The sequence below is a fragment of the Chelonia mydas genome, chromosome 5 (assembly GCF_015237465.2).
Source record: "Chelonia mydas isolate rCheMyd1 chromosome 5, rCheMyd1.pri.v2, whole genome shotgun sequence".
NCBI lineage: Eukaryota > Metazoa > Chordata > Testudines > Cheloniidae > Chelonia > Chelonia mydas.
In genome coordinates this window covers 59,059,684-59,077,303 of record NC_051245.2, presented here as the reverse complement: position 1 = coordinate 59,077,303, position 17,620 = coordinate 59,059,684, and the positions used below count along the sequence as shown (strand labels likewise).

The window sequence follows — 17,620 nt, the reverse complement described above, 5'->3', positions numbered from 1 at the left end:
TTTAATAGAAAAAATAATAAAGCTGTGGGAGTTTTGCACTGCTTGCAAACAACATGGTGGCAATTCACATTTCCACCTAATTTTTGAAAGGTGGAAACCATGGCATTTTCACCTTGAATTTTAAATAAGATTAAACTTTATAGAAAAAAATACAGGAGTCTGCATTTTTGTAGCCATTGTCTCAAGAAAACTTAAATACAAAGGAAAAAGTGTAAACAAAACCAATATGGGGGAGGGGAGGGAGTTCCTACATTGTCTCATTGGTTTCTGCAGAGGCTCTTTGATATACCATAGTGTCTATTTGCTTCATGGTCTGTTGAGAGAAGGAACTTGTCTACACTCCAAAAAGTCCATAGGGCTTCTTCAGCATTGAAAAACTTTTATCATTGACTTGCTGTGCCTTCATAATCCTGATTGAAACATCTGTGGTGGTGTGGAACTCCTTGGAGGGTCATCCTGTTTTGTATCCGGCATCCATCCTTTCCTCTGTATTTCTTTAGTTGCCTAATCTAAATTTTGTAACCCTAAAACTCCAAAAACCGGAATTCTTGTTTCCTTAGGGCCACATGTAGATAGCATGGCATCCTTACTCCCCCATTTTCCTCAAGTTTCTTGGTGGCTTCAAGTGACATCCCATAATATCTATCTATAAGGAATTACTTAACTAAAACTTGAAGGCATCCATTGGACAGGCTTCCGATCAAACATTTTTATTTAAATAAGTGCAGCTAAGGAGAAGGTTGAAGTCTGTTCCAGTTGCTAATGCAAATAGTAATCTAGTTCTCTGTTACCAGCAAGATGGAAGGGCAGAACTCCACATTAGGCTATTGGGGAAATTTGGATGCATCAGTGTTTAACAGTCTGGAGGAGTGGGGAGGGAGAGTTCTTAATGGGGGTACAAGGTTTTGCATTTTAATTTTTGGTAGCTGGGGAGTGGGAGTGGGTCTCGGATGGGTATTTTGGCTTCATAAGGAATGGAGAGGGTCCACGTGCAAAAGGTCTTTGGGGAAATCATTCAGGACAGCTGATTTTGCCAAACTTTAATTAGTTAAACTTTTGCTAACTTAAATTTGATTACTTGCCTCAGGTTGTACTATGTTGGGAGTGCCTCTTTTAATCCTGAGCATGTTCTCTTTGAAGCCAGCCAGCCTTAGGAAGCCACTCTGGGTATGTCTACATAGCAATTAAACACCTGGGGCTGGCCTGCATAAGCTGACTAGGGCTCGCGGGGCTTGGTTTGCCTTGCTGTAAAATAGCTATGTAGAAGCTCAGGCTCGGGCTGGAACCTGAGCTCTTGGGACCCTGTGAGTGGGGAGGGTCCTAGAAGTAGGGTTCCAGCCTGAGCCCGAACATCTACACAGCAATTTTTAACCCTGCAACCCAAGCCCCATGTGCTCGCATCAGCTGACCCAGGCAAGCCATAGCTGTGCCATGCCATCTTTTATACCAGTTGTGGCAAATTGCCGGCACTACTGTGATGGGTCTCTTGCTTTCTCCTCTTGGGCGGGGGTTCAGAGCACCGTTTCTTGCCCCTGAACCTGGGGTATTAACTGCCCCACTAGTGTCCTAGAGGAGGGGAGTGGAGAGGGAGGGACCCGAGTCCGCCCTCTACTACGCGTCCTAGCCCAGGGGCCCTAGGGATAGCGGTAAACCACTAGAACTAGCGGTTCCTTCCCCTGGGCTACTTCCTTCTCTTGCCCTTCAACGTGGGGCTTCCTGCCCTCCCTCTGCACAAACCAGGTGTCCCTTTACCTAGGGTCTTGGTCTTCTTACCCCGCTGCAGCATTTCTCCAAACTGCTCTCTACTCCAACACCAATCCACTCTGCTTCAACTCCTCCCCTTGTCCGATTGAAGGAGGGGTTTTTTATCATGTGACTGGCTTCAGGTGCTTTAATTAATTTATAGCAAACTTTCTTCCCTCTACAGGGAATAAGACTCCCTTCTAAGACTCTCCTGCTGCCCTCTGGCCATGCTGTATCACATATTCCCCTCTCCCCCTGCTCAACACCATGGGGTTGGGCTACTTGGGACGAGAGGCAGTGCTGTCGTGATAGGCCATCAGTGTTGCCATGGTGGCTTTCAGCCCTATGCTGTACCCCCAAATGGAAGGGCTGTAGGGATAGGAACCACCTAGTCTCTCTTGCGTTCTTCTCCTTGTTTCTGTGCATCCACTGGAGTGGGGCGTGGTCTGTCACGAGGGTAAACCACCACCCCAGTAGGTAGTAGCGGAGAGTCTCCATAGCCCATTTTACCACCAGACATTCCTTTTCAACGACGGCGTACTTTTGTTCCCTGGGGAGGAGTTTCCGGCAGAGGTATAAGATCAGATGTTCTTCCTCCCTTACTATCTGCGAAAGGACGGCTCCTAGCCCTACCTCTGAGGCATCTAGTTGTAAGATGAATTCCTTCTCGAAGTCTGGGGCTATGAGTACTTGATGGCAGCAAAGGGCTGTCCTTAAATCTGCAAATGCACCTTCTGCCGCATCAGTCCACTTTACTATCTCGGGGCCCTGAGCCTTTATCAAATCCGTCAATGACCCTGTTCTTGTGGCGAAATGAGGGATGAATTTCCGATAGTATCCTACTATCCCTAGAAATGCTCTGACCTGCTTTTTGCGGACTGGTCGAGGCCAACCTTGTATTGCCTCCACTTTATTCCATTGGGGTTTCACCAAACCTCTTCCTACTACATACCCGAGGAATCTTGCCTCAGCTAGTTCTATCACACACTTGAGAAGGTTGGCAGTGAGGCCAGCCTTCCGCAGGGCGTCTAGCACCACTTCTACTTTTCCTAGGTGCGTTTCCCAGTCAGGGCTGTGGATGACTATGTTGTCTAGATAGGCGGCAGCATACTTGGCATGGAGTCGCAGCAAATTTGTCCATAAGTCGTTGGAATGTTGCAGGGGCCCCATGGAGTCCGAAAGGGAGGACAGTGTATTGGAACAGGCCATCGGATGTAGAGAAGGCAGTGTTTTCCTTGGCATTCTTGGCCAGGGGAATTTGCCAATATCCTTTGGTCAGGTCCAGAGTGGTTAGGTATCGGGCCTTGCCTAACTGATCAACTAGCTCGTCAATGCGTTGTATTGGATAGGCATCGAATTGGGATACTTCGTTCAACTTCCGGAAGTCGTTGCAAAACCTCAGGGTGCCGTCAGGCTTGGGGACTAGGACGATAGGGCTGGCCACTGGCTGTGGGATTCTTCAATAACCCCGAGTTCCAGCATCTTCTTCATTTCTGTCCTAATTGCTTCCCTTTTAGCTTCCCTTATCCGGTACGGTCTTATCATCACCCTTACTCTGGGCCTGGTGACAATATGATGTTGGACCAGTGTCGTATGGCCAGCTGGGTACAGAACATGTCCTGGTTCCATTGGATCATATCAATGACCTCTGTTCATTGTTCTGGAGTTAACTCAGGAGATATCTTCACCTGCCCCTATGGGTCATCTGTCTGGGGTGGAGCTCCCTGAATGACCAGGCACGTCTCTCAGTCATACCAGGGCTTCAGTAAGTTGATGTGGTAGATTTGCTCTGGCCTTCGGCAGTCTGGTTGTCTGACCTTATAGTCCACCTCCCCAGTGGCTTCCACTATCTCATATGGTCCATGCCAGCTGGCTAGGAGTTTGCTTTCTGCTGTTGGCACTAGCACCATCACCCATTCCCCTGGCTGAAATCTCCGTACTTTAGCCCAACGGTTGTAATATGTTCACTGGGCCTCTTGTGCTTTTTCCAAATGTTCTCATACTATAGTGGTTACTCGAGTTATTCACGCTCTCGTCTGTGTCTTGTGCTCAATGACATTCTTTCCTGGGTTTGGTTGTTGCCATCTTCCTTGGCAATATCTAATATTCCTCGTGGGTGACATCCGTACAATAGTTCAAAGGAAGAGAAACCAGGACGCCTGGGGGACTTCCCGTATAGCAAACATTAGATACAGTAGAAGGGTATCCCAGTATTTTCCATCCTGAGCTACCACCTTCCGGATCATACTTTTAAGGGTACGGTTAAACCGCTCGACCAGTCCATCTGTTTGTGGATGGTAGACTGAGGTCCTTATGGCCTGGATGCGGAGTAGGGTACATAAGTCTTTCATTAATTTTGACATGAAAGGGGTTCCTTGGTCTGTCAGAATCTCCTTAGGGATGCCCACTGGCAAAAACCTGGAGTAGTTCTTTTGCTATTGCCTTGGATGTGGGGTTTCTTAAAGGAATGGCTTCTGGATACCGCGTGGCGTAGTCAAGGATGACTAGTACGTTTCGGTGGCCCCGTGCCAGTCTTTCCTGTGGGCCTACTATGTCCATGGCTATCCTCTCGAAAGGGATTTCAATAATAGGCAAAGGTACTAATAGGACCCGCAAGTGAGGTAGGGGGCTATGCAACTGGCATTCAGGACAGGAGGCACAATAGTGCTGGATCTCTGTATGTATTCCTGGCCAATAAAACCTTCTTAGGACTCTATCCAGTGTCTTGTCTACTCCTAGATGTCCCCCAAATAGATGACTGTGAGCTAACTCTAGTACTGCCCTTGTGTGTTTCCGTGGGACTAAGAGTTGCTCTACTTCTTCCCCTCGTATTTGCGCTATCCTGTACAACAGATTGCGTTTGAGCACATAATATGGCCTTGGGCCTTTGGTCTTTCCTTCCACAGGTACGCCATTTACTTCCACTACCTCCTCCCATACATTTGCATATAGCGGGTCATTGGCTTGGTCCTGCCCAAAATTCTCACATGCAGTAGCAATCTGACCTAATTCCGGGGCCTGTTTCTACTCCACCCCCTGGGTTGCCCCTACTTGGGCTAGGAACCGCCTCTGAGTCCTCACTGGCCTGAATTATCTCCTGGCCTCCTGAAAGGGTTCGCCTACCAACAAGGGAGGTTTTCTCGTTCTCTGCTAGAATCCTGGTCCATAATCTTTTATCTGCCTTCTTTTCCCGCTTAGACTTTCGGGGTTTTCCGGGGGATGAGAATAACTCTGGGGCAAATTCGGCAAACATTGGGGTGAGGCTATCTGTAGGTGCCTCCGTCTCAACCCGGGGGTTGCTATCCTCCCCTGGCTCTACTCGGGGGAGTAAGCTCTCAAACCCGGGGAAGTCCCTACCAATTAAGACAGGGTAGGGGAGCCTGCGGACCACCCCTGCAGTCACCCATGTAGTAGTCCCCTGGATCTCAATCCGTACCAGGATTGTGGGGTAGAAATTTACAGTACCATGAACGCACGTTACACCTGTGTTTTTGGCCCAGGTTAGTTGGTCTTGCCCCACCAACTTCCCCGAGACCAGCATGACAGCACTCCCAGAATCTATTAATGCTATGGTCTCAATACCATTCATTTTTACTGATCTTGTATACCCATGTGAGGTCATTGCGACCCCTACCAGGCCGATTAGGCCACATTGCTCCCCGTGATCCCCCAGATTACATTGCATGGGCTCTTCCCTGTTGGGGCATTGGGCTGCTATATGCCCCAATTCCCCACACTCGTAACACCGCCCCCTTATTCTGGTTGCCACCCTCTGTCCTCTCTTCCCAAACCCCCAGGTCTCTTCTTGGCCTCAGGCCATTCCTCGGTGTCTTTCTTCCCAGTTATGGTTCTCCTGAAGTTCTCGACAGTCCTGGGCCTTGGGTTTGGGACTGGCTTCCTGGTTTGCCATGTCCCACCCCCTGGGGTCTGGAAGAGTTCGCGGGCTGCCAGCTGTCTTTCCGTGAGGGAGACCAACTCATCATAGGTGGAGGGGTCATTCTGGCGAACCCAAGCCCGGAGGCCTGGTGGTAGCCCCCTCATATACCGGTCCAGTACCAGGAGCTCCATCATCTTCTCAGAGCTCAGTACAAAAAGGTATGTTACAATTATTTGGGGTTCTTTTATTAAAGTATATTCATTATTTGTTAATCTTCAGGTTCTTATTTTAGAGAGATCTTAGTGTCCTATGTTTTAGGCTTTGGCATATTGAAAGTATTGAGAATTTAGCCCCCTTTCCTAGGTACATTTCTCTCCGCTCATTTACTTTGACAGTCCATATATTGCTGATTCCATTAAAAATCTGGCAAACTTTTTTTGAAATTATGAAGATCCTGTGTTAAGTTCATGTTTGTAATTTATTAAAATGTATCTTTGAATTCCATTAAAACAATTAGGTGTGGGATATTATTTATATATTTTTTTCCTTTTCTGCAGACATGCTAGTGAGTGTTAGTCGATCAGTTAGAGGCTTTACCATTAATGGATATAGACAATGGACAATTCTAAGAAAGAAAGAAACGTGATTCTGCATTGTGCCAAAATGGCACTATTTTTATAAATCTCTGGCAACAAACTTTTCCATAAATATACACAGAATATTTGAGAATCCAAAGCCTGCCTCCAGACTAATTAAACAATACTTTCCCAAAGACTTCTCAGAGTTTCCTGAAGAATGTTGACTGACCTTAAGTTTCCTTTCTTTTCTTTTTAAACTTCATGCTAAAATTCTACTGTGACCCTGAAAATATATGTACTCTAACACTTTAACCTCTACTTTTAACAGGGAGTTAATTGCATCATCATATACACCACAGTGAGAATATAATCTTATGTCTGAATATTGTTACTTAAGAAGTAATAGCAGCTACGTATGTTAAAATGAAAGTACTCACAAAAATCTACTATAATAGATTTGATACAAAACCATGTGTGTAAAAATGAGTGTTTATTATAGCAAATATAGGAATTACTAGCACTACCTACTAGTGGAAATATAGAACTGAAAATGATTTTTGCTAATTTATACATAGTAAAAATCTGTCAGTAATCACTGAGTGGACTGACAAATTCACTTTTTTAGTGGTGGTGGGTTGTCGTCTTATCCATTTAGAAAGAAGTGTAGTTACTGCGTTACAGGAGGTTTAGAGAGTGGTGTCTGAAGACAAGTTGTCTAAGAAAGGTTGCCTCATACATCCTTGTATAATTAGTTATATTTTTTTATATTATTTCATTGTAATAACGAAGTATGATGGAGGACAATAACATATCTACTGGACAACAGTCAAATTAACTCCAACATAGAGAAGATGAAAGTTACTATTATGTAGAACAAATCTGAAGAATGTGAAGTTTCAAAATAGTACCTGCATGATAGCATTAAGTGTAATGATTTTGGTGAAAATTTGGAAATAGCCTGGTTTGCAAGACATCTTGAGTTTGTTTGGTGTTTGTATTTATCTGAAAACACATTTTTAATAAAATCCTTGATTAGGTGATTTACTTTTTTTTTTTTTTTTTTTTTTTTTAGGGTTTGACCAATATATGTTTGTTCTCTGAAAAATTCTTCTTAGTCAGGTAACAGAGAACTATTTAGAATTCTGTTTGGAGTTACTAGTTTTTGTGATTTTAAACAATGATGTATGAAAATGGAACAATCAGAGGTTGCTTTTTTCCCCATAAGCCAAGTAGATCATGCAAGACTGAGAGGAGCAAATACATTGTTTTGACAAGTAAACAGAACAAATATGACATAGTAGTCTTACAGGAATGCATAAATGAAAACTAAGCTGTCATGTTTACAAAATGACTTTTTTTTTTCACATGAGGAATGTGTTGAACAATAAATGAGCTGTAGAATTCAATGGTGTCTGCATGTGTTTGGTAATCATGTAAGAAGAACTGAAGAATGTGCATACATTTTGCTTGATTGAAGAGCTACTTTATTAAGAATTTTGAATTATTTAAGAATTTGTATGCCAAGACACACCACAACATTGAAATATTGTGTATATCTAATATGCAAGAATTACTACATGGGTAACTGATCTATAAGAAGAGTTGAACAAACCAACTGGATTGGTTGAACACAAAAGGTAGGTTTGGTTCATGTGGAGGTTGCACTAACTGATTCAGGTCCACACTCATATAAATTTTGGAAGAATCCTAGAAAGAAAATGCATTTGATTTCAGTCACCAAGTCTGACGATAAATCTCCATGACTAGGGAGAAAATACCTTTCCTCCAATTTGTCCTAGGTTCCATACAATCCAGACAAAAGATTGGTGAATGTTTGCCAAGCCATACTCTTGCCCGTGGTGAGGTTTTGTTTTTTTTTCCCCTAAGACTGATTTGTCCTATTTATGACACCTTATATCCAGCCCCTGAAGAAACCTATGCAGCCTTGGTTGGCAGTGAATTAAATTCTAGATGTAGACAGTTTACTTCTGATTTATCACCCTGGAAAACCTTCAAGTCTCTTCTCTGATAGGAGTCAGTTCTTAATCACTATTAGTATCAGTCATCACTGATGTATCCAATCTGAATTTGGAGGGCTCACTTCTTAAATCTGACAGTTATCAGTCAAAGTGGAACATGTACAAAGCCAAACTGTTCAGCCAAAAATGTGGACCTTGAAAGTTCTTTTTGCTTTTAATCAAGGGATATGTAGTACCAATCAGTTAATAACTAAGGAGAATGTTAAAAAGTATCTACTAAAGATAAACATTGTAAAATCCGCAGGCCTGGAGAAATTAAACCCAAGAGTCCTGAAAGAGTTGACTGAGGATATCTCTGGCTCACAGATATTAACTTTTAATAATCTTGAAATATACAAGAAATTCCAGAAGACTGGGAGAGTGCTAGTGTGTCTATATTCAAAAAAGGCAAGCACAATGACCTGGGTAGTTATAGGCCAATTAACCTAACATCAATTCCAGACAAAATAATGGAAAACGTTGATACAGGATTCAATCAATACGTAATTTAAAGGATGGGAATATAAGTAATGAAAAATGATGAAAAATAGATGTTGTCAAGCAAACCTGATTTCAATTTTGATTAGATTACAAGTTTGGTTGATAAAGGTAACTGCATAGATGGAACGAGTCCCATATGAGGAGAGATTAAAGAGGCTAGGACTTTTCAGCTTGGAAAAGAGGAGACTAAGGGGAGATATGATAGAGGTATATAAAATCATGAGTGGTGTGGAGAAAGTGAATAAGGAAAAGTTGTTATTTACTTGTTCCCATAATATAAGAACTAGGGGCCACCAAATGAAATTAATGGGCAGCAGGTTTAAAACAAATTAAAGGAAGTTCTTCTTCACTCAGTGCACAGTCAACCTGTGGTACTCCTTGCCTGGGGAGGTTGTGAAGGCTAGGACTATAACAGGGTTTAAAAGAGAGCTGGATAAATTCATGGAGGTTAAATCCATAAATGGCTATTAGCCAGGATGGGTAAGGAATGGTGTCCCTTGCCTCTATTTGTCAGAGGGTGGAGATGGATGGCAGGAGAGAGATCACTTGATCATTACCTGTTAGGTTCACTCCCTCTGGGGCACCTGGCATTGGCCACTGTCGGTAGACTGGATACTGGGCTGGATGAACCTTTGGTCTGACCCAGTATTGCCATTCTTATGTTCTTAACATGACTTACAGTCAGACACATAAGAAGCTCAATCTGTTTAGTTTATCAAAAAGATGGAGAGGTGACTTAATTGTTGAGTACCTTTACTGGAAGACAGTACTGGGTACTACAAGGCTCTTCAGCCTGATGGAGAAAGGCACAACAAAAATGAATAGCTGGTAATTAAAGCCAGATGATTAGAGATAAGATATTAGTTTTTAAACAGTGAGAGTGATTAAACTCTGGAACAAACTATCAGAGGAATTGGTAGATTCTGCATCTCATGAAGTCAAATCAAGACTTAAATGCCTTTCTGGAAGATATGCTTTAGTGAAACCCAAGTAATCAGACTAAGTATAGGAGTAACTCTATGGCTATGTATGTTATACTATGGCTTGTGTTTACAGGAGGTCACAATAGATGATTTAATGGTCCCTTCTGGCCTTAAAATATCTAATGTACCAATGCTGACTTATACATGACAGCAGTGCTTTTTGTGAGCAAGCAGGGAATTTTTCACTCCCAGCCACTTTGACCATATAGCCCTTTGTATTGTCATCTAACTCTTAGTGCTGTCCGCCATGTAGCTGGCAAAAAGAACGTACTTATAGACAATTTACATCTCAGATTATAGACCCAAAATGAGTGGACTCTGCTATGGTCTATTGATCTGTAGTTATCTATCAGCAAATTTCTCTGCAAAAAGCAATAAAGCAAAGTTACCCTCAGTTTTGTTCCAGAGCAGGGAAGGACAGTAACTTAGTAACAAAACTTGTTTCTTTTTGACTGGAATAGAAACTGCAGTGTGATTACTCCCTCACCCCAATGACTGTAGTGAAAGATACAACAGTGCATAACAAAATTTATTCTGACTGTTCTGATGGCTTTGGCTTGATCCAGGAGCTTCCATAATATCTACTAATGTTGCCAGACTTTGACTCAAGAAGACATTGTCATTCTGGAATTGTTTCATCTTTGCTGCTTGAGTCATGGGACATTGACAGTCCGACTCAGCTCGCTCTGAAGTACTGAATACTTTAATGCAGCCCAGGAAACCATTTATATTGAAATGTTACTGTGATGGGATTGACCAGCATGGAAGGGTTTAAGGAGCTGCTTTGGGCAAGAGTGGCCCTGCCCCCTCGCACAAATACAAATCATGCCAGAACTGGAGGAGGCATTAAAAGGAGGGGACTCCACTCAGATGGGGCAACCCTGGGAAAGGAATAGTCTGTTTGAGCTACTTAGCTCCCAGAGAGAGGTCTGACAGGCAACCAACCCTCCATCCTTTCAGAAAGGAGAACATGAATCCCCTGGGCTAAGAAGGGGAAAGAAACTGAGACTTATACTGGAGTCCTAGCAGACTCTGGGGTAACTGATGCTGCCAAAGCCCTCTGTAAGAGAGGCCAATATCCTGACTGACGCTGCCTATAGGTTTTCTTCCTTTTCCTTTATGCTTTTATTTAACTTCATTTGCTGACTGTGAACAGTTTTGTTTTTCAGCTGGGACACTGACAGGGGAAGAAACAGTAGGCCTCAGCCAGACGGTTTAGTGCCAGACCTTCTTGACTGACACACTTGCACTGACAGCAGGGGTGGGGTCAGTTGGACTTGTGCTCCCCATATAGCTCCTGCAGGGGACATTCTGGCAAGTTCAGCTTCATGGCAGTTATTTCTAGAAATGGAAAAAGTTTTCCATATTGGTAGCAGATAACACGCCACTACATTCTGCCCCCATATGAACTATTTTGAACTACAGCTTTTCCTCTGACACTTCACTGCACCATGTACCAATGGGCAGAGTTTTCAGTGATCTCATTATCTCAAGATTCCTTAAAAGAATGATATATGTCCTCCCACTGTTCAGGAAGCCTGCCTTGATATGGGAACTCATCTTGGTGCTGCTATCAGCATTAATGGAGGCACAGCTCAAGCTTTTCGGAGAGTGTTCTTTATTTCACCTCCCATTTAAAGACTGCATTTTTAATTGCAGTAACATAAGCAAGAAGAGTTTCTGAGTCATAAGTTTTAATACTGATCCTCACTTCATTGTATTCCACAGGTAAGATGTTGATCTATTCTGCATCTCAGGTTTTTTTTACCAAAAGTGGTATCTGAGTTCCAACTAAATCTCCGAGTATTGTGAGATGTCAGAAGGGCTTTGAATTCTTATTTGGAGAGGATTAAAGCACTTAGGAAGTCTCTTAGACTGTTTGCAGCTTTTGAGAATTAGTTTAAAAGAAATGGTATGTCTATATATACACTGTCTCTAAGGGTCCGTTGCATTCCATGGATAATCTTGGATATGAACATTCAGTGAGGAGTCACTTGTGCACTGCTTATGTAGAACATTTTGGCAGTGTTAGAGGATGGATTCACCAGGGTGCATATTGTGGTAGGGTACCTCCTTCACCTCGTTGGCCTCAGTGTTTCTTCCTTGGTTAGTTGGGGGTCTGGAGTAAATCAGACTGACTTCACTCTGGTTTTATTTTTCCTTATTTACATGCTGGTTCTCACGATAGGCCCAAGAAGTTCTCTTAAGCAAAAAGTAAAAAAAAAAAAAAACTTCCTGCTCAACACAATGGGATTGGGCTACTTGGGTCGAGAAACAGTGTACCCTTGACAGACCATCAGCATTACCAGGCCTGATTCCTGCCCTGTATTGCACTCTGAAATGGAAGGGTTGTAGTAGTAGGAACCTTATCTTATTACTCTTGCATTTTTCTCTTTTTTCCAGTGCATCCACTTGGGGAAGTGGGGGGGGGGGGCACATGGTCTGTAATGAAGGTAAACCTCTATCCAAGCAGGTAATACCAGAGGGTTCCTATGGCCCATTTTACTGCAAGGCATTCCTTTTCCACTACAGTGTACTTTTATTCTCTGGGAAGGAGTTTTCTGCTGAGGAACTAGACGGGGTATGCTTCCTCTCCTATCATTTGAGAAAGTACGCCCCCCAACCCTACCTTGGAGGCATCCATTTGTACTATGAACTTTTCAAAGTCTGAACCACTGGCTATGGGATTCCTGAATGACCCTCAGCTCCAACATCCTCTTAACTTCCTCACTGATCTCTTTTCTTTTAGTCTCTGGGATCTGAAATGGCTTAACCTTCACCCTTACGCTGGGATCTTTGATGACGTGGTGATGAGCTTCTATGATTCTGTCTGGCTTCTCTGGGAACACATCATGGTTCCAGTCATCATCATTTTGACTACCTCTGTTCATTGTTAAGGGTCAATTCAGGAGATATTTTTATTTGTCCCCAAGGTTTATTGCCTTGGGGGGTTTATCTAGGGTGACCATATAAGCTCCACAGTCCTGCTAGGGCTTCAATAGATTGAGGTGGTAGATTTGCTTCTGGTGATCAGATTGTCAAATCATATAGTCACCCTCCCCAACAGCTTTTTTTACTTTGTGTGGCCCCTGCCATTTGGCTGAAGGTACCAGCACCATTACCCAATCCCCAGGCTGGAATCTCTGGACCTTTGCTTGATGATTGTAATACGTCTCTTGGGCCTCTTGTGCTTTTTCCAGGTGTTCCTGCGCTATGCAAGTGACTTGGGCTATTCTGTCCCACATCTTCATCACATGTTCACTGACATTCATTCTCTGGTTAGGCTGTTCTTCCTAGCCCTGGTGGCAATGTCCAATATGGCACTGGAGTGGTGACCATACAGCAACTCAAATGGGGAAAAACCAGTGGATGGCTGGAGTACTTCCCTTAGCACAAACAATAGGAAGGGTAGTAAGGTATCCCAGTTTTTCCCGTCTCGCCTCATTTCTTTCCATATCATGTTCTTCAGTGTTCTGTTAAAGCATTTGAGGAGGCCATCACTCTGTGGGTGATAGACCAAGGTCTGCAGGGCCCGTATTCGAGGCATTGCACATAGATCCTTCCTCAGTTTGAACATGAAGGTGGTCCCTTGATCTGTCAGACTCTCCTTCACTATTCCTACCCTGGAAAAAAATTGGATTAACTCCTTTGCTGTTGTCTTGGACTTCGTCTTTCGCAGTGGTACTGCTTCTAGGTACCGGATAGCGTAGTCCAGAACCATGAGCACAGACTGACAATCCCAGGCTGACTTCTTCAATGGGACTATTCGGTCCATACTATCCTCTCAAACGGGACTTGAGTAATAGTTAGGGGAACTAAAGGAGCCCTTAATTGAGGGCATGGGCCATGCAACTGACACTCCAGGGAGGAGGCACAATACCATCAGACCTCACTATAGACTCTGGACCAAAAGAACTTTTGTAGGATTCTTTTTAGGGTTTTATCCACCCCTAAATGTCCCCCAAATAAATGTCTATGCACTAGGTCTAATACTGCCCTTTGGTGTCCTTGAGGTACTAGAAACTGCTCCATTTTTTTCTTTCTGTAATCTGGGTACTCTATATTGCAGGTCCCTTTTTAAGCATGAAGTACAGCCCTGGACATTTGGGGTTTTTTCCTCCAGCAGGATCCCATTCATCTCAATTATCTCTTTTCTAATGTGGCATAGAGAATCATTGGCTTGGTCCTGCCAAAAATTCTTATATGAGGGACCAATATGGCCAAACTCAAAGGGATCCATTTCTCCCCTTGGATTGGTCTCAGTGGAACTGGGCCCAGCCTCACATTCTCTAGCTATCTGAGTTGCCTCCCTGCCTCCTGGATGAGACTGCTTCCTCACAAGCACCACCTTTTGATTCTGGACCAAGATTTTGGTCCCCAGTCTCTTGTCAGCCATCCTCTCTCTTTTAGTCTTCCTTGACTTCCCAGTAGCTGAAAACAAGTCCAGGGCTAATTCAGGGAAAATGAAGGGAGGGGTCTCCTGGGGCCACATTGTCAGTTCCAGGGTTACAGTTTTCCTCCAACCCTTCCCAGAGTTTGGAAATCTACTCCTGTTGGAATTCTCATCCTATGAGCACTGGATATGGAAGTTTAGGGATTACTTCTGCTTGTTGTATTTCCCTGAACGTCAATTTGTACAGGAATGGCTGAGTAGTAATGAACTGCCCCATGTGTACAGGTTGTTCCCATGCATTTGGCTTGAGACAGCTGCTCCTGCCCCACCAATTTCCCAGATACCAGTGTGATTGCACTTCCTCAGTTCACTAAAGCAATGGTCTCTATACTAGTGGTTCTCAAACTTTTTTTTCGTGGACCGCTTGAAAATTGCTAAGGATCTCGGTGGACCACTTAATGATCTTTCCAAATGTTGTTTGTACCGTTAGCTAACTATTGTAAAGCGCTTTGGATAAAAGCGCTATATTAAAAAAAAGTAGTAATAATTAACATTTTTTGTTCTACAAATAAAAGCACACAACTCATATTTTAATATCATTAGTCTTACCTTTCTAATGCGATGGAAGGGCCCTCTCTCCCCTGCCGTGGCAGCCCCCGAGCTGGGGCTGGGAAGGAGTGGGGTCTCTCCCTCTCTCCCCCACCATGGTAGCTCCCGAGCTGGGGTTGGGAAGGAGCGGGGTCTTTCCCCCACCACAGCAGCCACAGAGCTGAGGCTGGGAAGGAGGGCCATCTCTCCCCAGCAGCCACAGCCTGGAGCTGGGGAAAGTCGCCTTTTTCTCTGGCCGCCACAGCCCTGCATGTCCCAAATTCCCTCCAACCCCTCTTCTCACCCCACTGCCCCCTCCCACCTACCCTTTCCTCCCCCCAAGTCCACCACCTCACCTTACATGTGTGTCTTCTTCAGGGTCCAGGCACCTACTTATTGGAGCCATGCCTGCGTGGCTCCACTAATTAGATGGTTGGCCCTTCATTCTCTTGTGTGTGGCCACCCAGGCGCACACCTTAGGGGGAGCTATCCACGGACCACCTGAATGGAGCTCGTGGACCACAGGTTGAGAACCTCTGCTCTATACCACTCATTCTAACTGGCCATGTATATCTATGTAGGGTCATAGCGACTCCTACAGGGTGGATTAGGTTGCATAGATCTTCACTGTCACCCAGACTGCACTGCATGGGCTCCTCAATGTTAGGGCATTGAGCTTCTATGTGTCCTAATTCCCCACAAGTATAACTTCTACATATAGCCCTAGTTATCCCCCTATGCTTTGGGCTGTTAGGTGTCACACTGCAGCCATCTCCCTCCAGTTCTCCAAGTCCCTTCATGGCCTCTGGCTGCTTTTTTGTGTCCCTCCTCCCCAACATAGCTCTGCCCAAACTTTCAGTTTGGGTCTGGGATTGGCTACTTGGTCAGGCGCTTCTCTTCTCCAGTAGTCCGAGAAAGCTCTCTGTCCATTAAATGCCTTTCTATGGGAGTGACTAAATCATAGTAAGAGGAAGAGTCATTTTGGCCAACTCACCCTCGTAGCCCCCTGAAGAATCTGTCCAAAACCAAGAGTGCTATGATCTGTTCTATACTGTGGTTCTTGGGATGCAGCCACTTCCGTTTGAGATGGATCAGGTCAAACAGTTGTGATGTTGGCACTTTGCTCTCCCAGTGCTTCAACTTGTGAAATCTCTGGGCCCTTGCAGGTGTAGTCACTGTCAGCTTTCAACTGGAAGTAGTCTTTAGCAGCTTCCCCTGCCATGTCATAGTAGGCCTTCTGGGCCTCCCCACAAAAGTAAGGAGCAAGGATACTCGCCCACCTGTCTCAGAGCCAGGCCTCGCTTAGGGTCGTTCTTTCAAATGTGAAGAGAGATGCCTTGATGTGATCACCTGTTATCTTTTGCAGATAATTGCTGGCCATCTCCCAGAGCGGTCAGGACTTTCAGTTGCCTCACTACCTCCTGCAGGGTGGCTCATTCCTGGGCTGCCTGGTTCATCAGCTGTTGATTTGTCTCTTGTTGTAGTCATATAGATTCCTGCTGCATGGCCATCTGGTCTCTAGTAGCCTCTTGTGCCGCAGTGGCCTGTAACAGTGCCCTCACCACTCTGTCCATTCTCAGGAATGATTCCCTCTCCCCCCCCTCCCCCCCCCCCGGGACAGTCCCTGCATGAATTTCTACCCAATACCACATGTGGCAGGGTACCTCCTTTGTTTTGTTGGTCTCAGCATTTCTCCCTTGGGCCAGGGGGGGCCTGGAGAAAATCAGTCTGACTCCAGAAGGTTTTTTGCTTCACTCTGTTTTATTTTTCCTTATTTACATGGTGGGCCTCACGGTAAGCCCAAGAAGTTCTCTTAAGGAAAAAACAAAAAACAAAACCCAAACTCACAAAACAATCAGAAATACTTTTCTCTGGCCCCTCTCTGGGGTGTTGACCTACTACACTGGCACCTAGTTGACCGTTCTTCTCCCAGGCAGATGTTGCCTTAGTTTCTTTCCCTGTAGGGAGCGGAGACAGCTTTCCATCCAGGGGAAGCCTTTCCTTCCTGCTGCTGCCACTACCCCTGCCACAGCTTGTCTCTCAACCCTCCCCGTCTCTCCTTTGCCGGAAGAAGGGTTTTTAAAGGTCATTGGCAGCCCCTAACTGGCTTAAGGTGTCTCTGGTTAACCCAAGATAAACTTTTTTTAAGCTCATAGGGAACAGGGCCTTCATCATTCTAGGGCTGCTATATCTGCTCTCCACTTCTTTCTCATATCTGTCAGAACTGACTTTGTCACAGTATGCAGAAGCACTCTTGCAAAGAATCACAGTCACCATGATAAATAACTGTTTTTGATGTACCCTAATCTTGGCCTCATTATATAAATATAACCACAGCTCAGACATTTAAGATTTGGTGGGAAGTCACTATGAAATTTAGCTTTTCCATATAATATAACTCATTATCTTAGTTTTTAAGATCTTGGTTGCTCAGCACTGAACTTGCTTTATAAAATAATATCCTTCTTAATAGAAAAAAAGACACACAAAATACAATACTGTAAAAGAGGTATATTCTGTTATCAAAATATGCATTTTTTTGTATGTGTATGCTCTCTTTAGTCTGTGGTGCTGGTGAAGACACTTTCATGTTTCCGGTTGGGGAAAAAAGATGAATGCTTATGTCAGAAATATTATTGGAGAAAAGAAGACCCTGCTGTCGGAAATAAACAGGCACAAAGTATGTACTTTGGTCACATCAGGTGTAGAGATGGAAATAACCTCAAGAAAGTTGTCGGGGAAGTAATTGTGGTGAGTCTTTGTAGCAGGGGCCGACCAGCAAGGAGATGGATAGATAATGTGCAGCAGATCACTGGGAGATCAATTGCTGACTGATCTAAGGTAGCAGTGAATCAAGAAGGCTTCTGAAAATTCATATTCAGACATGAATAAATGGATTTTTACTTACTTATTTAGGTTCAGTTTACATTTTCATTGCG

At 44.1% G+C, this 17,620-nt stretch overlaps 1 protein-coding gene across 9 annotated transcripts in view; it reads left to right on the top strand.

Annotated features, from left to right (window-relative positions):
* The window catches only part of KIAA0825 (KIAA0825 ortholog), a 406,839-nt gene that overhangs the window by 61,220 nt on the left and 327,999 nt on the right, over window positions 1–17,620 (top strand). The window contains exon 2 of one of the 9 annotated variants that reach the window (XM_043546229.1): window positions 5,586–5,838. The exons of 7 other annotated variants lie outside the window; for them this stretch is intronic. Coding sequence is in view for 1 of the 2 variants with exons in the window: in XM_037903238.2 (XP_037759166.1) it covers window positions 17,293–17,361 (69 nt within the window). In the remaining variant the exon portion in view is untranslated. Of the gene's footprint in view, window positions 1–5,585; window positions 5,839–15,088; window positions 17,362–17,620 lie in introns of those variants that run through there. One more of the 9 variants, XM_037903238.2, reaches the window with a different exon arrangement.